This window comes from Petromyzon marinus (genome assembly GCF_048934315.1).
Source record: "Petromyzon marinus isolate PM22_M1 ecotype Great Lakes invasive population chromosome 76 unlocalized genomic scaffold, UKy_Petmar_22M1.pri1.0 chr76_unloc.2, whole genome shotgun sequence".
In the NCBI taxonomy this organism is placed as follows: Eukaryota; Metazoa; Chordata; class Hyperoartia; order Petromyzontiformes; family Petromyzontidae; genus Petromyzon; species Petromyzon marinus.
In genome coordinates this window covers 773189-798504 of record NW_027422619.1, presented here as the reverse complement: position 1 = coordinate 798504, position 25316 = coordinate 773189, and the positions used below count along the sequence as shown (strand labels likewise).

Here is a 25316-nt window from a genome sequence, read left to right as displayed (position 1 = left end):
ACAGATAGAGAGACACAGAGATACACAGAGAGATACACAGAGAGACACAGAGAGACACACAGAGAGAGAGACACAGAGAGAGGGACACAGACTCCACATATACAGCAGCAGGCATCGTCAGGGTCTGTGATTGAACCCACGACCTCCTGAACACCAGGCGAGGTAGTCAACATCTCTCAGTGTCTGGGATCGAACCCACGACCTCCTGTGTACCAGGCGAGGTAGTCAACATCTCTCAGTGTCTGGGATTGAACCCACGACCTCCTGACCACCAGGCGAGGTAGTCAACATCTCTCAGTGTCTGGGATCGAACCCACGACCTCCTGTGTACCAGGCGAGGTAGTCAACATCTCTCAGTGTCTGGGGTTGAACCCACGACCTCCTGTGTACCAGGCGAGGTAGTCAACATCTCTCAGTGTCTGGGATTGAACCCACGACCTCCTGTGTACCAGGTGAGGTAGTCAACATCTCTTAGTGTCTGGGATTGAACCCACGACCTCCTGTGTACCAGGCGAGGTAGTCAACATCTCTCAGTGTCTGGGTTTGAACCCACGACCTCCTGCGTACCAGGCGAGGTAGTCAACATCTCTCAGTGTCTAAGATTGAACCCACGACCTCCTGCAGACCAGGCGAGGTAGTCAACATCTCTCAGGGTCTGGGATTGAACCCACGACCTCCTGTGTACCAGGCGAGGTAGTCAACATCTCTCAGCGTCTGGGGTTGAACCCACGACATCCTGCGTACCAGGCGAGGTAGTCAACATCTCTCAGGGTCTGGGATTGAACCCACGACCTCCTGTGTACCGGGCGAGGTAGTCAACATCTCTCAGGGTCTGGGATTGAACCCACGACCTCCTGTGTACCAGGCGAGGTAGTCAACATCTCTCAGCGTCTGGGATTGAACCCACGACCTCCTGCAGACCAGGCGAGGTAGTCAACATCTCTCAGGGTCTGGGATTGAACCCACGACCTCCTGCGTACCAGGCGAGGTAATCAACATCTCTCAGGGTCTGGGATTGAACCCACGCCCTCCTGCGTACCAGGCGAGGTAGTCAACATCTCTCAGTGTCTGGGATTGAACCCACGACCTCCTGCGTACCAGGCGAGGTAGTCAACATCTCTCAGTGTCTGGGATTGAACCTACGACCTCCTGCAGACCAGGCGAGGTAGTCAACATCTCTCAGTGTCTGGGGTTGAACCCACGACCTCCTGCATACCAGGCGAGATAGTCAACATCTCTCAGGGTCTGGGGTTGAACCCACGACCTCCTGCGTACCATGCGAGGTAGTCAACATCTCTCAGTGTCTGGGATTGAACCCACGACCTCCTGTGTACCAGGCGAGGTAGTCAACATCTCTCAGTGTCTGGGATTGAACCCACGATCTCCTGCAGACCATGCGAGGTAGTCAACATCTCTCAGTGTCTGGGATCGAACCCACGACCTCCTATGTACCAGGCGAGGTAGTCAACATCTCCTAGGCACCTTGGGACCCCTTGGCCTGAGAACCGCACGTGAGCTACCTAGGGGAGCTTTGCCTTTGCCTGGTCTCTCCCTCCCCCGTAGCTCCGTCCCTCAGGAGGAGCATCCAAGATCTCTCCCATCACTCCGCCCCAGTGCATTCTGGGAAACGCATGGGGGTCGGCACCAGGGGTGGGGGCATGGGGGTGACGTCATCACGGCAGTCACCGGGTGAGACGAACACTCACCCAGTCACTCACCCAGTCACTCACCCAGTCACTCACTCACTCACCCAGTCACTCACCCAGTCACTCACCCAGTCACTCACTCACTCACCCAATCACTCACCCAGTCACTCACCCAGTCACTCACTCACCCAGTCACTCACCCAGTCACTCACCCAGTCACTCACTCACTCACCCAGTCACTCACTCACTCACTCACCCAATCACTCACCCAGTCACTCACCCAGTCACTCACTCACTCACTCACCCAGTCACTCACTCACTCACTCACCCAGTCACTCACCCACTCACTAACTCACTCACTCACTCACCCAGTCACTCACCCAGTCACTCACCCAGTCACTCACCCACTCACTCACCCAGTCACTCACCCAGTCACTCACCCAGTCACTCACCCACTCACTCACTCTCTCACTCACCCAGTCACTCACCCACTCACTCACCCAGTCACTCACCCAGTCACTCACCCAGTCACTCACTCACTCACCCAGTCACTCACCCAGTCACTCACCCAGTCACTCACTCACTCACTCACCCAGTCACTCACCCAGTCACTCACTCAGTCACTCACTCACCCAGTCACTCACCCAGTCACTCACTCACTCACCCACTCACCCAGTCACTCACCCAGTCACTCACCCAGTCACTCACTCACTCACTCACTTACCCAGTCACTCACCCAGTCACTCACTCACTCACCCAGTCACTCACTCACTCACCCAGTCACTCACCCAGTCACTCATTCACTCACCCAGTCACTCACCCAGTCACTCACCCAGTCACTCACTCACCCAGTCACTCACCCAGTCACTCACTCAGTCACTCACCCAGTCACTCACTCACTCACTCACCTAGTCACTCACCCAGTCACTCACCCAGTCACTCACCCAGTCACTCACTCACTCACCCAGTCACTCACCCAATCACTCACCCAGTCACTCACCCACTCACTCACTCACCCAGTCACTCACCCACTCACTCACTCACCCAGTCACTCACCCAGTCACTCACCCAGTCACTCACCCAGTCACTCACTCACCACTCACTCACCCACTCACCCACTCACTCACCCACTCACTCACTCACCCACTCACTCACTCACACACTCACACACTCACCCACTCACCCACCCACCCACCCACTCACCCACCCACCCACTCACTCACTCACCCACTCACCCACTCACTCACTCACCCACCCACTCACGCACCCACTCACCCACTCACTCACTCACCCACCCACTCACCCACTCACTCACCCACTCACCCACTCACCCACCCACTCACTCACCCACTCACCCACCCACCCACTCACTCACTCACCTACCCACCCACTCACTCACTCACCCACCCACCCACTCACCCACCCACCCACCCACTCACTCACTCACCCACTCACCCACTCACCCACTCACTCACTCACCCACCCACTCACGCACCCACTCACCCACTCACTCACTCACCCACCCACTCACCCACTCACTCACCCACTCACCCACTCACCCACCCACTCACTCACCCAGTCACTCACCCAGTCACTCACCCAGTCACTCACTCAGTCACTCACTCACCCAGTCACTCACCCAGTCACTCACTCACTCACTCACCCACTCACCCAGTCACTCACCCAGTCACTCACCCAGTCACTCACTCACTCACTCACCCAGTCACTCACCCAGTCACTCACTCACTCACCCACTCACTCACTCACTCACCCACTCACCCAGTCACTCACTCAGTCACTCATTCACTCACCCAGTCACTCACCCAGTCACTCACCCAGTCACTCACCCAGTCACTCACTCACTCACTCACCCAGTCACTCACCCAGTCACTCACTCAGTCACTCAGTCACTCACCCAGTCACTCACTCACTCACTCACCCAGTCACTCACCCAGTCACTCACCCAGTCACTCACTCACTCACCCAGTCACTCACCCAATCACTCACCCAGTCACTCACCCACTCACTCACCCACTCACCCACTCACTCACCCACTCACCCCCCCCCCCTGCAGGGCGCCTCCGGATGAGCCCCTCCCCCCTGGCCACCCGCTCGCCCGTCCCCCCTCCCTCTCGGCCCCTCCTCGGCCAATCACGGGGCTCGTCGCCGCCCCCCCCGCCGCCGAGGGGCGTGGCCAGAGCCCCCACCTCCATCCTGCGGAGGGGCGCAGGGGGTCAGAGGTCGTCATTAGGGGGGGGTCAGAGGTCGTCGCCGGGGGGTCAGAGGTCGCCGTCGGGGGGACAGAGTTCATCGTCGGCGATGGGGGGTGAGGTCGGATCCTCCCGGCTACCTAGGGTGGGGAAAAGGTGAAACATCAACAACAACAACAACATTAACAACAACATTAACAACAACATTAACAACATCAACATCAACAACATTAACAACATCAACAACAACATCAACAACAACATCTACAACAACATCATCAACATCAACAACAACAACATCAACATTAACAACAACATCAACAACAACATCAACAACATTAACAACAACATCAACAACAACATCAACAACAACATCAACAACAACATTAACAACAACATCAACATCAACAACATCAACATCAACAACATCAACATCAACAACACCAACAACATCAACATCAACAACAACATCAACAACAACAACATCAACAACATTAACAACAACATCAACAACAACATCAACAACAACAACATCAACAACATCAACAACATTAACAACATCAACAACATTAACAACATCAACAACAACATCAACAACAACATCTACAACAACAACATCAACAACATCTACAACAACAACAACAACATCTACAACATCATTAACAACATTAACAACAACATCAACAACATCAACAACATCATCAACAACAACATCAACAACATCAACAACAACATCAACAACATCAACAACATCAACAACAACATCAACATCAACAACATCATCAACATTAACAACATCAACAACATCATCAACATTAACAACATCAACAACATCATCAACATTAACAACATCAACAACAACATCAACAACAACATCAACAACAACAACATAAACAACAACATCAACAACAACATAAACATCTACAACATCAACAACAACAATATTAACAACATCAACAACAACATCAACAACATCAACAACATCAACAACAACAACATCAACAACAACATCAACATCAACAACATCATAAACATCAACAACAACATTAACAACAACATCAACATTAACAACAACATCAACAACATTAACAACATCAACAACAACATCATCATAAACAACAACATCAACAACATCATCAACATTAACAACATCAACAACAACATCAACAACATCAACAACATCATCAACATTAACAACATCAACAACATCATCAACATTAACAACATCAACAACAACATCAACAACAACATCAACAACAACATCAACAACAACATAAACATCTACAACATCAACAACAACATAAACATCTACAACATCAACAACAACATTAACAACAACAACATCAACAACATCAACAACATCCACAACAACAACAACATCAACAACATCATAAACATCAACAACAACATTAACAACATCAACATTAACAACAACATTAACAACATCAACAACAACATCAACAACAACATCAACAACAACATCAACAACATCAACAACATCAACAACAACATCAACAACATCAACATCAACAACAACAACATCAACAACAACATCAACAACATCATAAACATCTACAAGATTAACAACATTAACAACAGCAACATTAACAACAACATCAACATTAACAACAACATTAACAACAACATCAACAACATTAGCAACATCAACATCAACAACATCAACAACAACATCAACAACAACATCAACAACAACAACTACATCATTAACATTAACAACAACAACATCAACAACGACATCAACAACGTAAACATCTACAACATTAACAACAACAACATCTACAACATTAACAACATTATCAACAACAACATCTAACAACAACATCAACAATATTAACAACATTAACAACAACATCAACAACAACATCAACAACGTAAACATCTACAACATTAACACCATTAACAACAACATTAACAACATCAACAACAACATCAACAACATTAACAATAACATCAACAACATCAACAACGTAAACATCTACAACATTAACATCAACAACATTAACAACATCAACAACATCAACAATAACATCAACAACAACATCAACAACATCAACAACAACAACATCAACAACAACTACATCGTCAACAACATTAACAACATCAACAACATTAACATTAACAACAACATCAACAACATTAACAACAACAGCATCAACAATAACATCAACAACAACATCTACAACATCACCAACAACAACATTAACAACATCAACAACATCAACAACAGCATCTACAACATCAACAACAACAACATTAACAACAACATCAACAACATAACAACATTAACAACAACATTAACAACAACATAAACAACAACAACATTAACAACAACAACAGCATTAACAACATCAACAACAACATCAACATCAACAATGACATCAACAACATCTACAACATCAACAACATCAACAACAACATCTACAACAACATCTACAACAACATCAACAACAACAACATCAACAAAATTAACAACAGCATTAACAACATCAACAACAACATCAACAATAACATCGACAACAACATCAACAACATCAACAACAACATCAATAACATCAACAACAACATTAACAACAACATCAACAACATTAACATCAACAACATCAACACCATTATCAACAACATCAACAACATTAACAACATCAACAACATCAACAATAACAACATCAACTTTAACAACAACAACAACATCAACAACATCAGCACCATCTTCAACATCAACAACATGAACATCATCACCATCAACATCAACAGCATCAACAACATTAACAACACCACCATCAACACCACCATCACCACCACCATCACCACCATCATCACCATCACCACCATCACCATCACCACCACCATCACCATCATCACCACCATCACCACCACCATCACCATCACCACCACCACCAACACCATCACCACCATCACCATCATCACCACCACCATCACCACCACCATCACCATCATCATCACCACCATCACCACCATCATCACCACCACCATCACCACCACCACCATCACCACCACCATCACCACCACCACCACCATCACCACCATCATCACCACCATCACCACCATCACCATCATCATCACCACCATCACCACCATCATCACCACCACCATCACCACCACCACCATCACCACCACCATCACCACCACCACCACCATCACCACCATCATCACCACCATCACCACCATCATCACCACCATCACCACCATCACTATCATCACCACCACCACCACCATCACCACCATCATCACCATCAACACCATCACCACCACCATCACTATCACCACCACCACCATCACCACCATCATCACCACCACCACCATCACCACCATCACCACCACCATCACCACCACCATCACCACCACCATCACCACCATCATCACCACCATCACCATCATCACCACCATCACCACCCCGCCCCTCACACCCCAAACCCCGCCCCTCACACCCAAACCCCGCCCCTCACACCCAAACCCCGCCCCTCACACCCCCACCCCAAACCCCCGCCCCTCACACTACAAACCCCGCCCCTTACACCCCAAAACCCCGCCCCTCACACCTCAAACCCCGCCCCTCACCCCCTAAACCCCGCCCCTCACACCCCCAAACCCCGCCCCTCACATCCAAACCCCTCCCCTCACACCCAAACCCTGCCCCTCACACCCCAAACCCCGCCCCTCACACCCCAAACCCCGCCCCCCACACCCCAAACCCCGCCCATCACACCCCAAACCCCGCCCCTCACACCCCAAACCCCGCCCCTCACACCCCAAACCCCGCCCCTCACACCCCAACCCCGCCCCTCACACCCCAACCCCGCCCCTCACACCCCAAACCCCGCCCCTCACACCCCAAACCCCCGCCCCTCACACTCCAAACCCGCCCCTCACACCCCAAACCCCGCCCCTCACACCCCAAACCCCGCCCCTCACACCCCAAACCCGCCCCTCACACCCCAAACCCCGCCCCTCACACCCCCACCCCTCACCCCAAACCCCGCCCCTCACACTACAAACCCCGCCCCTCACATCCCCAAACCACGCCCCTAACACCCAAACCACGCCCCTCATCCCCCAATCCCCGCCCCTCACACCCCAAACCACGCCCCTCACCCCCCCAAACCCCGCCCCTCACTCTCCAATCCCCAGGTCTCTACCAATCGGCAATCCCGCAGTGGGCCAAAGCGACCAATGGCGGGACGGCTGCTACTGAGGGCTCCGCCCACCCACCCTTCGTCTCGACCAATGGGGATCGCTCGCGTGTCCGCGTGGCGGCCATGTTGGGCCTGTAGGTTTGATTGTTCCGTCTTAAACTTCCATTCGTCAACAAGGCCCGATCATTTTTTAACAATAAAATAAACTTTTTAATCTTCTTTTGTTTACGAGATTAACACAAATATTTCCTTTGTTTACGAGATTTAAAATGTTACATTTTTTTCCACATTTTTTGGCTGACGATATTTTTTTTTGTTATTTAACGTTATTTGTAAATCTTTGGTTCACGATATTTTTACATTTCAAAATTTTAAATTTCTTTTGTTTACGAGATTTAAAAAGTATTCTTTTATTTCCGATTTTTTTGAATGTTTAAAAATGTTAATACTTTTTTTTTTGCTCACGATATTTTGTATTTAAAATGTTTTCGGTAATTTGGTTTCCGATTTATTTTTGTGTTAAATTAGTATTTTGTTTACGATAGTTTTTAATGTTTTATAATTATTTTGCTTACGATATTGTTTTATTAATCAATGTTGTTATTAGTTACCGATATTTTTTCATGTTTTAATTTTTAAAATAATTTTGTTTACGAAATTTTAGAATAATTTATTCATAAAAAAATGTTTTATTCACATTTTTGTTATTCTTAGAATTATTTGGTTATCGATATTTTTAATTATTATTTTGTTTACCATATTTGTTATTCTCATAATTGTTTTGTTTTCGATATTTTTTTCACGTTTGAATTCCTTGTTCTTTCGTTTGCGATATTTTGTACCCTAAATAATTAATTTGCCTAACGATATTTTTGCTAACAAAAAAACCGTGTGTTTACCATGGTTTTTCTTTAACGTTTTATTGTTGTTTTTGTGTAATGATTTTGTTTACGACGCTCGTCACCATTTTCCCGTGCTCGGTTTTCACTGTTTTGGGTGAGGGCGGTGCTGGGGTTGACGGTCCATCGCCGGATGGGGTAACCACACTGGATGGGGGGGGGGGTCATCGACAGTGGACGAGTCCATCTCAGTGGGGGGGGGGGGGGTCAGGTCATTCACAGTGGACGAGTCCATCTCAGTGGGGGGGGGGGGGGGTCAGGTCATCCACAGTGGACGAGTCCATCTCAGTGGGGGGGGTTAGGTCATTCACAGTGGACGAGTCCATCTCAGGGGGGGGGTTAGGTCATCGACAGTGGACGAGTCCATCTCAGGGGGGGGGGGGGGGGGGGTTAGGTCATTCACAGTGGACGAGTCCATCTCAGGGGGGGGGTTAGGTCATTCACAGTGGACGAGTCCATCTCAGGGGGGGGGTTAGGTCATTCACAGTGAACGAGTCCATCTCAGTGGGGGGGGGGGTTAGGTCATTCACAGTGGACGAGTCCATCTCAGTGGGGGGGGTGGGTCATCCACAGTGGACGAGTCCATCTCAGGGGGGGTTAGGTCATCGACAGTGGACGAGTCCATCTCAGGGGGGGGTTAGGTCATTCACAGTGGACGAGTCCATTTCGGGGGGGGGGGGGGGGGTTAGGTCATCGACAGTGGACGAGTCCATCTCGGGGGATGGGGTTAGGGTATTCACAGTGGACGAGTCCATCTCAGGGGGGGGGGTCATCCACAGTGGACGAGTTCATCTCAGTGGGGAGGGGGGGTCAGGTCATTCACAGTGGACGAGTCCATCTGGGGGGGGGGGGGGTCAGGGCATTCACAGTGGACGAGTCCATCTCAGTGGGGGGGGGGGGGGGGTCAGGGCATTCACAGTGGACGAGTCCATCTCAGTGGGGGGAGGGGGGGGTTAGGTCATTCACAGTGGACGAGTCCATCTGAGTGGGGGGAGGGGGGTTATGTCAGGTCATCCTCAGTGGACGAGCCCATCTCAGTGGGGGGAGGGGGGAGGTTTAGGTCATCCTCAGTGGACGACTCCATCTCAGTGGGGGGGTTTAGGGCATTCACAGTGGACGAGTCCATCTCAGTGGGGAGGGGGGGGTTAGGTCATTCACAGTGGACGAGTCCATCTCAGTGGGGGGAGGGGGGTTATGTCAGGTCATCCTCAGTGGACGAGTCCATCTCAGTGGGGGGAGGGGGGGTGTTAGGTTCAGTAGTGATGGTGATGGTGGTTGTTGTTGGTAAGTGGATGGTGGTGCCCGTTGTTTCTGTGCCAAGTGGCGATGCCGTTTGTAATTTTATTTTGTCTAAACTCTCTCGCCCTCACGGTGACGTTTCGCATTAAAGCCGTCGCCTGCATTCCCTCCCGCCTTGCGGCCTGTAACCCGGTGGCGGTAGTGACGTCATCGCGCCGAGTGACGTCACCGGCGGCCTCCCTCGCGTGACATCACGCAGCACCGCAGCGTCACGCGCCCGGTAACGAAGCGGCGGTAGTGACGTCACGCGCCCGGTAACAACAACGGCGGCGGTCGGAGGCCCGGATGAGGTCCGCGACCCCTACCACCAGTGATGACGTCGCACCGCTACCAATGACGCCATCCACCACCGAGGATGACGTCATTCAGTTTTTTTCAGTTTAATTTATTTTGGTATAAGCCCTGTGATGGGCCATTCGGCTCTTGAATCGGCTGCAAACGCAACAAACTAAAAACTCGACCAAACAGAAAAATAATTTACAAAAAAACGTGCACCACCCAAAGTCACTCCACAACAACAGAAGCATCAGTCGGGAGTATCAAATCATCACCCCACCACCACCGAAGGAAAACGTAACGTCACCACCAAGGATGACGTCATTCCGTCACCAAGGGTAGCGTCACCCCACGACCTAGGATGACGTCGTTACATCACCAAGGGTAGCGTCACCCCACGACCTAGGATGACGTCATTCCACCACCAATGATGACGTCAAACCACCAAGGGGACTTCATTCCATCCCTCACCACCACCAAGGATAACATCACCACGACCAAGAATGACAACACACCACCAAAGATGACGTCACCCCACCACCACGCATGACGTCACCCCACCACCAAGGATGACGTCTTCCCACCACCACCAAAGATGACGTCACCCCACCAAGGATGACGTGCCCCACCACCGAGGATGACGTACCCCCCCACCAAGGATGACGTCACCCACCACCACCAAGGATGACCTGACCCACTACCAAGGATGACGTCTTCCCACCACCACGGATGACGTCATCTATCACCACCAAGGATGACGGCACTCACCACCACCAAGGATGACGTCACCCACCACCATATATGACGTCTTCCCACCACCACCAAGGATGACGTTGTCCATCACCACCAAGGATGACGTCACTCACCACCACCAAGGATGACGTCACCCACCACCATATATGACGTCTTCCCACCACCACCAAGGATGACGTTGTCCATCACCATCAAGGATGACGTCACCCACCACCACCGAGGATGACGTCACCCACCACCATATCTGACGTCACCCACTAGCACCAAGGATGGCGTCACCCACCACCAGCGAGGATGACGTCATCCACTACCAAGGATGACGTCACCCACCACGTATATGACGTCACCTCCCCCCCCCACCACCATCAAGGGCGGCCGCCATTGCTGAGTTCTGTGCTGGCGACTTGAGGATCAGCGAGCGAGGCTCCTCATTACAACAACAACAACTACAACAACAACCTCCTTATTACCACAACAACAACAGCAGCAGCAGGCGCAGCGACAACCAGACAGCCGTCCGATAGCAGCGGCAGCGAGGAGGAGGCTCAGGCTGAGGAGGAGGCTGAGGAGGCTGAGGAGGAGGAGGCTGTCCGCCCGCGTCCGTCATGGAGTCGGGCTCAAGCGCTCGCTACCAGGCCGTGAGTAGACCCACAACACTTTAACATTGTTTATTGTTGTTGTTTATTACATCATTGTCATCGTTAGTGTCATCATCATAGTTGTTGTTGTGGCTATGTGCTGTTGCTGTGTGGTTGTGTACTAGGCGGTGAGTGAATGTGTGTACACTACCAGGACGTGAGGAGACCCACAACACTTTAACATTGTTTATTATTGTTTATTATTACATCATTGTCATCGTTAGTATCATCATCATCATAGTTGTTGTTGTGGCTATGTGCTGTTGCTGTGTGGTTGTGTACTAGGTGGTGAGTGAATGTGTGTACACTACCAGGACGTGAGGAGACTCCCTCAACACTTTAACATTGTTTATTATTGTTTATTATTACATCATTGTCATCGTTAGTATCATCATCATCATAGTAGTTGTTGTGGCTATGTGGTGCTGTGTGGTTGTGTACTAGGCGGTGAGTGAATGTGTGTACACTACCAGGACGTGAGGAGACCCACAACACTTTAACATTGTTTATTGTTGTTTATTATTACATCATTGTCATCGTTAGTGTCATCATCATAGTTGTTGTTGTGGCTATGTGCTGCTGTGTGGTTGTGTACTAGGCGGTGAGTGAATGTGTGTACACTACCAGGACGTGAGGAGACCCACAACACTTTAACATTGTTTATTATTACATCATTGTCATCGTTAGTATCATCATCATCATAGTTGTTGTTGTGGCTATGTGCTGTTGCTGTGTGGTTGTGTACTAGGTGGTGAGTGAATGTGTGTACACTACCAGGACGTGAGGAGACCCACAACACTTTAACATTGTTTATTATTGTTGTTTATTACATCATTGTCATCGTTAGTATCATCATCATAGTAGTAGTTGTGGCTATGTGCTGCTGCTGTGGTTGTGTACTAGGCGGTGAGTGAATGTGTGTACACTACCAGGAGGTGAGGAGACTCCCACAACACTTTAACATTGTTTATTATTGTTTATTATTACATCATTGTCATCGTTAGTATCATCATCATAGTTGTTGTTGTGGCTATGTGCTGCTGTGTGGTTGTGTACTAGGCGGTGAGTGAATGTGTGTACACTACCAGGACGTGAGGAGACCCACAACACTTTAACATTGTTTATTATTACATCATTGTCATCGTTAGTATCATCATCATCATAGTTGTTGTTGTGGCTATGTGCTGTTGCTGTGTGGTTGTGTACTAGGTGGTGAGTGAATGTGTGTACACTACCATGCCGTGAGGAGACCCACAACACTTTAACATTGTTTATTATTGTTGTTTATTATTACATCATTGTCATCGTTAGTATCATCATCATCATAGTTGTTGTTGTGGCTATGTGCTGTTGCTGTGTGGTTGTGTACTAGGTGGTGAGTGAATGTGTGTACACTACCAGGACGTGAGGAGACCCACAACACTTTAACATTGTTTATTATTGTTTATTATTACATCATTGTCATCGTTAGTATCATCATCATCATCATAGTAGTTGTTGTGGCTATGTGGTGCTGTGTGGTTGTGTACTAGGTGGTGAGTGAATGTGTGTACACTACCAGGACGTGAGGAGACTCCCACAACACTTTAACATTGTTTATTATTGTTTATTATTACATCATTGTCATCGTTAGTATCATCATCATCATAGTTGTTGTTGTGGCTATGTGCTGCTGTGTGGTTGTGTACTAGGCGGTGAGTGAATGTGTGTACACTACCAGGACGTGAGGAGACTCCCTCAACACTTTAACATTGTTTATTATTGTTGTTTATTATTACATCATTGTCATCGTTAGTATCATCATCATAGTTGTTGTTGTGGCTATGTGCTGCTGTGTGGTTGTGTACTAGGTGGTGAGTGAATGTGTGTACACTACCATGCCGTGAGGAGACTCCCTCAACACTTTAACATTGTTTATTATTGTTGTTTATTATTACATCATTGTCATCGTTAGTATCATCATCATAGTTGTTGTTGTGGCTATGTGGTGCTGTGTGGTTGTGTACTAGGTGGTGAGTGAATGTGTGTACACTACCATGCCGTGAGGAGACTCCCACTTTAACATTGTTTATTATTGTTGTTTATTATTACATCATTGTCATCGTTAGTATCATCATCATAGTTGTTGTTGTGGCTATGTGCTGCTGTGTGGTTGTGTACTAGGCGGTGAGTGAATGTGTGTACACTACCAGGACGTGAGGAGACCCACAACACTTTAACATTGTTTATTATTACATCATTGTCATCGTTAGTATCATCATCATCATAGTTGTTGTTGTGGCTATGTGCTGCTGTGTAGTTGTGTACTAGGCGGTGAGTGAATGTGTGTACACTACCAGGACGTGAGGAGACTCCCTCAACACTTTAACATTGTTTATTATTACATCATTGTCATCGTTAGTATCATCATCATCATCATCATAGTAGTTGTTGTGGCTATGTGCTGCTGTGTAGTTGTGTACTAGGCGGTGAGTGAATGTGTGTACACTACCAGGACGTGAGGAGACTCCCTCAACACTTTAACATTGTTTATTATTACATCATTGTCATCGTTAGTATCATCATCATCATCATAGTAGTTGTTGTGGCTATGTGCTGCTGTGTAGTTGTGTACTAGGCGGTGAGTGAATGTGTGTACACTACCAGGACGTGAGGAGACTCCCTCAACACTTTAACATTGTTTATTATTGTTTATTATTACATCATTGTCATCGTTAGTATCATCATCATCATCATAGTTGTTGTTGTGGCTATGTGGTGCTGTGTGGTTGTGTACTAGGTGGTGAGTGAATGTGTGTACACTACCAGGACGTGAGGAGACTCCCTCAACACTTAGAATGTATATATTATTTACAATGTTTATCACATCGTTATCATTCGTATTCATCAGACGGCTCCAGCCACAGTACTAGTATACTACAGTATACACTACACTATACACTAGTGTACTAGTATACTACACTATACACTACACTATACACTAGTGTACTAGTATACTACACTATATACTAGTGCTGTACTAGTATACTACACTATACAATACACTATACAATACACTAGTGTTCTAGAATACTACACTACACTAGTGTACTAGTATACTAGTACACTATACACTAGTGTACAAGTATACTACACTATACACTAGTGCTGTACTAGTATGCTACACTATACACTACACTATACACTAGTGCTGTACTAGTATACTACACTATACACTACACTACACACTAGTCCTGTACTAGTATACACTATACACTAGTGCTGTACTAGTATACTACACTACACACCACTATACACTAGTGCTGTACTAGTATACTGCACTATACTATATACTACACTATACACTAGTGCTGTATTAGTATACTACACTACACACCACTATACACTAGTGCTGTACTAGTATACTACACTACACACCACTATACACTAGTGCTGTACTAGTATACTACACTATACACCACTATACACTAGTGCTGTAATAGTATACTACACTATACACTACACTACACACTAGTGCTATACACTCGTGGTGTACTAGTATACTACACTATACACTACACTACACACTAGTGCTATACTAGTATACTACACTATACACTACACTACACACTAGTGCTATACTAGTATACTACACACACACGTTTGTGTGTGTGGTAGTTGAACCGTGCGCTGTGATATATTGTGCATGGCGGCGTGACATTGTGTATGCAACATTGATCATCATCATCACCAGCAGCATCGTCACAACCATTACCGCCACACTCGCCAACGTAACCACCGTCGCTGACACAGTCGCCATCACCGGGACCATCGTCGTTTAGATCGAGTTGTGTATAAATGTGTCGTAACCCTCCACCACCCGGCACGGCCAGTCGTCGGCATCAAAGTTGTCACGTTGACAAAAAAGACGAATTGGTTCGCTGCTTTAGCCCCCGCACAGGTGTGTTGTTGAAGAGTGAATCCACAACATTTACGGTTTGCGATTTGAAGCTTTCGTGAATGCAAGGGGTTCATCTTGTTTGGTTGCTTCGGTGAAGTCACCACCGCGTAGAATGAGATCAAAATAATGAATTGGTGAAATAAAACAACAACAATGATATTCTCACGACGTTTCGGCCACAACACAAGCGGCCTTCATCAGGTGAATGGACGAGACTGTCTGGTAGGACAGCGCTTGTGTTGTGGCCGAAACGCCGTGAGAATATCATTGTTGTTATTTTATTTTATCGATTTATGATTTTATTCTCATTCTACGTGGTGATGACTTTACCGAAAGAATCAAAGAAGATGAAAACATTTACAGCCTTGAGTAGTGTGACGTTTCCGCTGGCAATTGCAACCAGCATCATCGGTGATTTCATCCAGCGCCATCGGTGATTTCATCCAGCGCCATCGGTGATTTCATCCAGCGCCATCGGTGATTTCATCCAGCGCCATCGGTGATTTCATCCAGCGTCATCGGTGATTTCATCCAGCGTCATCGGTGATTTCATCCGCGCCATCGGTGATTTCATCCAGCATCATCGATGATTTCATCCAGCGCCATCGATGATTTCATCCAGCATCATCGGTGATTTCATCCAGCGCCATCGATGATTTCATCCAGCGTCATCGGTGATTTCATCCAGCGCCATCGGTGATTTCATCCAGCGCCATCGGTAATTCATCCAGGACATCAATGATTTCATCCAGCGTCATCGGTTGATTTCATCCAGCGTCATCGGTGATTTCATCCAGCGCCATCGGTGATTTCATCCAGCGTCATCGGTAAATTCCTAATTTCATTATCATAATCGGCTCGTGACATCACTACAGTAGCGCGGCCTTTATCAGCTGCCAGGATTTGGATATCTTTATTTGCACGGAGCTCTCTTAAGGCTTTTGCTTCTTTGGAGCTAATATTTACTTTTGGAAGCTTTGCTATTCTCAGTTATTTTGGCAACCTCATGCCTATAGTCATCTCTTGCCTCATTATGTGGGAAGGAGTCTTACCGCTGATTCCACCTCGACAATTGTCTCATCCACCGGAATTGTGCGTGGGGTCACGGCAAAGTCAAGGCCTTTAACTTTGCCGTTCTGATAGCTGTAGGCTTAGTGCGGCTTGGAAGCGTATTATTATTAAATAATGCTTAGTACAATTCCTTATAGGGGAAGCACATGTTAATTAACGGATTACTAACGTAGCATATAATCACAATAACACACATTACTACTAATTGCTAATCTACAACTCATTACTAATCATAACCATTGACTGATCACCAATCGATTATATAATCGCTGCACCTGAAATGAGTTCAATGATGACGTCTCCCTGCTGCTCTATATAAGTCCGAGAGCAAGTGAGGGCTTCACCATTCTGGCGAATTGCCCGATGATGCTGGATGTAATTACCAGTGGAACGTCGTATTCAGACTGTAAATGTTGTGGATTCACTCTTTAACACACCTGTGTGGGGGCTAAAGTAGTGAACTATTTTGTCTTTTGTCAACGTGACACTTTTTTTGCTGATTGGCCGTGTCGGGTGGTGGAGGGTTACGACACATTTATAAATAACGCGATCCAACCCACAAAAACCTTTATTATGAATAATATCGGTCGCGAAAGCCTACGTGTTAAACATCACCATCATCTCCACCGCCGCTATCACCATCACCACCGCTAACTTCACCACCACCACCCCCCCCACCATTATCTGTACCACCACCTCCATCACCATCATCTCCACCACCACCGTTCACCTCCATCACCATCATCTCCACCACCATTTATCACCACCACCATCTCCACCACCACTATCTGTACCACCATCACCATCTCCACCACCACTGTCTGTACCACCATCTCCACCACCACCAATCTGTACCACCATCTCCACCATCACTATCACCATCTGTACCATCATCACCACTATCACCATCTGTACCATCATCTCCACCACCACCATCACCGTCTGTACCATCATCTTCACTATCTGTACCATCATCTCCACCACCACTATCACCGTCTGTACCATCATCACCACCACCACCACCACTATCACCATCTGTACCATCACCACCACCACTATCACCATCTGTACCATCATAACCACCACTATCACCATCTGTACCATCATCACCACCACTATCTGTACCACCATCACCACCATCTGTACCACCATCACCACCATCTGTACCATCATCTCCACCACCACTATCTGTACCACCATCACCATCTCCACCACCACCAATCTGTACCACCATCTCCGCCACCACTATCACTATCTGTACCATCATCTCCACCACCACTATCTGTACCATCATCACCACCACCACTATCACCATCTGTACCATCATCTCGACCACCACTATCTGTACCATCATCTCCACCACCACCATCTGTATCACCACCATCACCATCTGTACCACCATCACCACCACCACTATCACCATCTGTACCACCATCTCCACTATCATCATCTGTACCACCATCTCCACTATCACCATCTGTACCACCATCACCACCACTATCACCGTCTGTACCATCATCTCCACCACTACTATCTGTACCATCACCACCACCACTATCTGTATCACCACCACTACTATCTGTACCACCATCACCACCATCTGTACCACCACCACTATCTGTACCACCATCACCACCACTACTATCTGTACCACCATCACCACCACTACTATCTGTACCACCACCATTATCACCATCTGTACCACCATCACCACCACTACTATCTGTACCACCATCACCACCACCACTATCTGTATCACCACCACTATCACCATCTGTACCACCATCACCACCATCTGTACCACCATCTCCACCACCACTATCTGTATCACCACCACCACTACTATCTGTACCACCATCACCACCACTACTATCTGTACCACCATCACCACCATCTGTACCACCATCACCACCACTACTATCTGTACCACCACCACCACCACTACTATCTGTATCACCACCACTACTATCTGTACCACCATCACCACCACTATCACCATCTGTACCACCACCACCACTCACCCCCCCCCACCCTTCTCCCCCCCCTCCCCCACCCCTCCCCCACCCCCCCCCCCCCACCCCCCACAGTTGCAGACAGAGGAGGAGGAGGGGGGGCCCGGCCCCTCCTCCCTACAGTGCGGCGGTTGGGGGCTCTGGGGGTGTCTGCGGAGGGGGCGGGGCCTTCCTGCCCCCCCCCCAGCTCCTCCTGGGGCCCCCCTCCCCCCTTGTGCCCCCCTCCCCCGCTCCCTTGGCCCCGCCCCCCTGCAGGGCGGAGCCGCCAATCCGCCGGCCTACAGCGTGGCCACCAGCCTGCCCTCGTATGACGAGGCCGAGAAGAGCAAAGCCGGTGGGCCCGCCGGCGGCCTCGGCGGTGGCAGCAGTGGGGGGGTGGTGGTGGGTGGGGGGGTGGTGGGCGGGGGGGTGGGCGGGGGGGTCGGCGTGGGGACAGCGGCAGAGCGGGTGAGTGGGGGGTGGTGGTGGTGATGGAGGGGCCGGTGGTGGTGGTGATGGTGGTGATGGAGGGGCCGGTGGTGGTGGTGATGGTGGTGATGGAGGGGCCGGTGGTGGTGGTGATGGTGGTGATGGAGGGGCTGGTGGTGATGGTGGTGATGGTGGGGCCGGTGGTGGTGGTGATGGTGGTGGTGGTGGTGATGGTGGTGGTGATGGTGGTGGTGATGGTGGTGGTGGTGGTGGTGATGGTGGTGATGGTGGTGATGGAGGGGCCGGTGGTGGTGGTGGTGATGGTGGTGATGGAGGGGCCGGTGGTGGTGGTGGTGGTGATGGAGGGGCCAGTGGTGGTGGTGGTGGTGATGGAGGGGCCGGTGGTGGTGGTGGTGGTGGCGGCGAGGGCGGCGGTGGTGGCGGTGGCTCCGGCAGTCCCGTTAAAAACGGCCCCCCTAGCTCCTCGTGGTGCCGGACGGCAACGCTGTGGTGGGCAGTGCCGTGGGAGGAGGGACAATTCCGGATTGGTGGCCTTTCCCCGTCATGGCGTGTTTAACCACCACCACAGCGGCTAAACGGGGGCTCTGGACGGGTGCGAGGGGCTGGTAACCCCTCCACCTTCAATTAATTACCACGAAACCACGACTGAAAAATGTAATGAGTAAGCCGGAGTCTCCGGGGGGGCCAGGCGTCTATGACGTCTCCTGGCCAAACCCCAATTGGCGGAGCCAGGAGATTGAATATCTACCCTCGGGGCTCCTCCAGAAACAACGAAAAGCCACTGAGGGTGGCCACGTGGAATGTTCGAACGCTCACTGCGGAGGAGAGGCTGCCACACCTCTGTCGGGAGCTGGACCGGTACCGCCTGGATCTCTGCGGCATTCAGGAGGTCTGGTGGACCGGCTCTGGCTCCTGCCAACATGAGGGGGTGGACAGTTCTCTACTCGGGGCAGCAGACTACCAAATATCAGGGAGTGGCTCATCTGAACAAAAGAATGAAGGGGGCGTGGGAGCGTGGCGGTGAGGTGTGGGAAGCTGGAAGCCCCAGACTACTTTTTGGCTCGCCTTCCCATCAACCGGAGGCGAGGAATGGTGATCGTGGTTACTTATGCCCCCACCGAAGACGAACATCCGTGGAGGGATGCAGGCAAAGCCGATGAGTCAGATGCCTTCTATGGCCTCCTGTCACAGGTGCTGGCTAAAGTGGCCCCTCGGGATAGAGTCATCTTGTTGGGTGACTTCAATGCCCGAGTTGGTCAAGATGCTGGCACCTGGTCTGGAGTGATTGGAAGGCATGGACCAGATCAGCTCAATAACAATGGTAGTAGGCTGCTGGACTTTTGTGCAGCCCATGGGCTTGTAATTACCAACACGCTGTTCCGGCATCGGCGCATCCACACAATATTATGGATGCATGCCGGGTCCAAGCAAGAAGATCTGCTGGACTACATAGTGACGGACCAGCGGATGCGAGCCCATGTCCTTGACACCAGGACCTACCGTGGAGCTGATCTGCCCTCTGACCATCGACTTGTCATCTGTAAGATGCGCCTGCCATTCTTCCACTCCGGTGGTGGGTGTACACCCAGGACCCCATTCACACCTAAGGTGGCCTGATCTCAGCTCGCTGATGAAAGTTGCAAGCGAGAATTTCATCATCGTTTGTGGCTGGGGTTGGCATCGTCCCCCACTCCTCCAGATGTCGAGGGGAAATGGGTGAGGTTTAGGACTGTGGCTCATGCAGCTGCAATGGCTGCTTTGGGTACACGTTCCAGACCTCCCCACAGACCCTGGCTGACAGAGGTGTTCAGGCTGGCTGAGAAAAAGCGACAGGCCCAATCTCATCGGCTACAGAATCCCACGTCAGACAATGAGGAGGCTTACCGCAGCCTTCGCTCGGAGGTTCGGAGAGCCGTGAGGCGCTGCAAGGATGGGTGGTGGTTGCGGGTTGCTGAGGAGATGGAGTCTGCCTCAGTGGCCCGCGATCACAAACCCCTATTTAACTCCCATCAAAAAGTAACCTGCAGCGCCACACCTATTACCATCATTAGGGGGAAAAACAGTGATCCAATCTCCGACCTCCAGGAACAGGTTTGCAGATTTGCTGAGCATTTCTGTGAAGTTCTGGGGGAGGGGAAATCTCTCTGCATGGAAAACATCGTGGGACAAAGTGGAGATGACCCTGCTGAGGCTGCGGTGCCTCAAATATTGGAAGAAGTCACCCGCTGTGAGTGGCTGGCTGAGGTGCCATCTGTTGAAGTACTGAAGGCGATCCAGAGTTTGAGACCAGGAAAGGCACCGCGCACAGATGATCTCCCAAGCGAAATGCTGAGGGCGGGTGGCAGTTTGTGCACAGACTGCCCTATATGACATCATAACAACAATCTGGACCACTGGACGGGTTCCACAGGATTGGAATGATGCCCTGGTGGTCCTCCTCTTTAAGAAGGGGGACCGCACAGCCTTAACAACTACAGGGGCATCTCACTCAGTGTGCCGGGAAAGGTCCTGGCAAGGATTATTCAACATCGCCTTGCCAGGCACGCTGAGGAGAGGCTTGCGGAGCCCAATGTGGTTTCAGGAAAGGGCGGTCCTGCACAGATGCCATATTTTCTCTCCGTCTGCTACAGCAGAGGTGTAGGGAATTCCAACAAGACCTACATCTGTTTTATTGACCTATGATACCATCAGTAGGCCTGGGCTTCTGGGTTGTTCTTCGTGCTTTCGGAGTCCCTGACCCTCTGCTCACGATCATTAAGGACCTTCATGATGGTGAGCGGGCCCGGGTAAAACTTCGTGGCTGGGAGTCGGAGCCATTCCCTGTACACCTTGGGGTGCGACAGGGATGTCCTCTGGCTCCCACATTATTTAACATCTATTTCGACCACGTAGTTTGTAAAGCCTTCAGTAGCTGTACCGGATGAATTTCCATCTGGTACAGATACAATGGGAGGTTGATCGATGCCCGGGTGCAGTCAAGGGATGGCTCCCTATTGGTCAACCACGTTATGTATGCCGATGATCTGGTAATTGCTGCTCACTCAGAGGCGTTGGAGGCGCTGCTGCTGAACCTGGAGCGTGCCACTAAGAGGTGGGGCCTTACCATCAGCCCCACCAAAACTAAGCACCTGCCTGGGTATTTTGTACCATCGGACATTCCACCCCCACAACTCCCAATTGGTGATGGGGCAGTTGTGGAGAGAGTGCAGAGTTTCCCATACCTGGGAAGTGTGCTTATGACCGGCTCCAGTTTAACAGCAGAGGTCTCACTCCAAATCAGTCGAGCGGCAATATCTTTTCATCGGTTGCGTAACGCTGTGTGGAAGCTACCTGGTCTTTTGCTCTGCACTAAGCTTCAGGTCTTCTCGGCCACGGTCATTCCCTTCCTTCTCTACGCTTGCGAAACGTGGACCCCCTAATGGAACATCTTTGCCGGTTAGAAACATTTAGGCTGGCCTGCCTACGATCCATCCTGGGTTTAACCAGGCTGGATTGTGTGAGGAGCTCACAAATCATTGAAAGATCTGGACAAAGTCCCATCGGTGAGCTCCTCCTGCAGGCAAGGCTGCGTTGGCTGGGTCATGTAGACCGCATGCCCAGCCACCACATGCTGAAACAGCTTTTGTTCGGCCGGATCGAGGGGGCTAACGGGCGCGGCTCGGGCTAGAGAAGAGATGGAGTGATGTGGTACAGGAGGACGTGGAGCTGAGTGGATTTGCCGATGACCGGTACCAGCGGTGTCAAGATCGGCCTCTGTGGAGGAGGCTCGTGAAGGACGCTACTGGGCAGTTGGAGGCAGTCGCCCTACAACAACGGAGGGCGGAGGATTGACGCTCACAACAACGAGCGGAGCGCCGGGTTGCTAAAGCACAGCAGGTTGGCACAGTAGGGGGCACAGGTGGTGCATCAGCCACTCATCTCAGTCAGTCGACCCGTGGCACCTGCTGGGTCTGCCCCGTGACCTCCTGCCAGCGGGCGTTCGACACTTCACGTGGCCTCAAGGTGCACCTGGCCTGGCACAAGCGTCGTGGTGACGTCACCACCACTTAGTGGCGAATTGCGGTTGTTGTTGGTGGTGGCGGTGGTGGTGGCGGCGGTGGTGGTGGTGGCACCGGTGGTGGTGGTTGTGAATAAGGGGGGTAGAGTAGAAAGCTCCCCCAGGTAGCCTCTAACACGATGTAGGGGCAAGTGCTGTCAGTAGCAGCAGCAGCAGTGTCTATGAAGGCTACCGGCACTGTGAAACACACAGACAAAGCTACCCCAGGTAGCCTCTAACACGATGTAGGGGCAAGTGCTGTCAGTAGCAGCAGTGTCTATGAAGGCTACCGGCACTGTGAAACACACAAAGTTACCCCAGGTAGCCTCTACACACACACATAGGGGCTGTAGGGGCAAGTGCTGATAGTGAGCTGTAGTAGTTATGAAGACGCACAGCTAAAGGTCCCCCAGGTAGCCTCTACACACACATGGGGGGCTGTAGGGGCAAGCGCTGATAGCGAGCTGTAGCAGTTATGCAGACGCACAGCTAAAGGTCCCCCAGGTAGCCTCTACACTCACACATGGGGGGCTGTAGGGGCAAGTGCTGATAGCGAGCTGTAGTAGTTATGAAGATGACGCTGATGCCGCTGATGTCGCTGCTGATGATCAGGATGATGATTTCTCTCCGCGGGAGGATTTTGACGACGCTGATCAGTTGAGGATCGGGAATGACGGCATCTTCATGGTCAGCTTCTTCAGTGAGTGACGCGCCTCGCTCACACTCGCTCACACTCGCTCACACTCGCTTACCGCTCACACTCGCTCGCACACCTCGCTCACACTCGCTCACACTCACTCGCTCACGCTCGCTCACACTCACTCACACTCGCCCACGCTCACGCTCGCTCACTCACTTGCACCCTCACTCACTCACACTCACACTCACTTACACTCACGCTCTTACTCTCACTCACTTACTCTCACGGTCACTCACGCCCGCTCACGCTCACTCACGCTCACTCATGCTCACTCATGCTCACACACACACACTCGCTCACACACTCTCACACACTCGCTCACTCACACTCGCTCACTCACACACGCTCGCTCACACACTCTCACACACTCGCTCACTCACACTCGCTCACTCACACTCGCTCACTCACACACGCTCACTCACACACGCTCGCTCACACACTCTCACACACTCGCTCACTCACACTCGCTCACTCACACACGCTCGCTCACACACTCTCACACACTCGCTCACTCACACTCGCTCACTCACACTCGCTCACTCAACACCAGCTCACTCACACACGCTCGCTCACACACTCTCGCTTACACACACTCGCTCACACACACTCGCTCACTCGCACACTCTCACACTCGCTCACTCACACACTCGCTCACTCACTCACACTCGCCCACTCGCTCACTCACACACACTCGCTCACTCACTCAGACTCGCTCACACACTCGCTCACACACACACACTCGCTCACACACACTCGCTCACACACACTCGCTCACTCACTCACACACACTCGCTCACACACACTCGCTCACACACACTCGCTCACTCACTCACACTCACTCACTCACACACACTCACTCACTCACACACACTCACTCGCTCACACACACTCGCTCACACACACTCGCTCACTCACACACACTCACCCGCTCACACACACTCACTCACTCACACACACTCACTCGCTCACACACACTCGCTCACACACACACTCGCTCACACACACTCGCTCACACACACACACTCGCTCACACACACACTCACTCACACACACTCGCTCACTCACACACTCGCTCACTCACTCTCACTCGCTCACACACACACACTCACTCACTCACACACACTCGCTCACTCACACACACTCGCTCACTCACACACACTCGCTCACTCACACACACTCGCTCACTCACACACACTCGCTCACACACACTTGCTCACTCACTCACACTCGCTCAC

The 25316-nt window shown here is 50.2% G+C and overlaps 2 protein-coding genes across 4 annotated transcripts in view; both read left to right on the top strand.

Annotated features, from left to right (window-relative positions):
- LOC116958334 (uncharacterized) overlaps positions 1-8247 on the top strand; it is a 49080-nt gene extending 40833 nt beyond the window's left edge. For 2 of the 3 annotated variants that reach the window (XM_076058525.1, XM_076058524.1), the window contains exons 9-11: positions 1564-1689; positions 3721-4012; positions 8024-8247. In XM_076058525.1, the coding sequence (XP_075914640.1) occupies positions 1564-1689; positions 3721-4012; positions 8024-8087 (482 nt within the window). In that variant the 3' untranslated portion in view covers positions 8088-8247. The remainder of the gene's footprint in view (positions 1-1563; positions 1690-3720; positions 4013-8023) is intronic. The other variant, XM_076058526.1, reaches the window with a different exon arrangement.
- A 3310-nt stretch (positions 8248-11557) lies between these two features.
- The window catches only part of LOC116958326 (NEDD4 family-interacting protein 1-like), a 35743-nt gene continuing 21984 nt past the window's right edge, over positions 11558-25316 (top strand). Inside the window, 3 exon segments of the mRNA XM_076058522.1 lie at positions 11558-11893; positions 18992-19363; positions 23994-24081. Coding sequence (XP_075914637.1) covers positions 11861-11893; positions 18992-19363; positions 23994-24081 — 493 coding nt within the window. The 5' untranslated portion in view covers positions 11558-11860.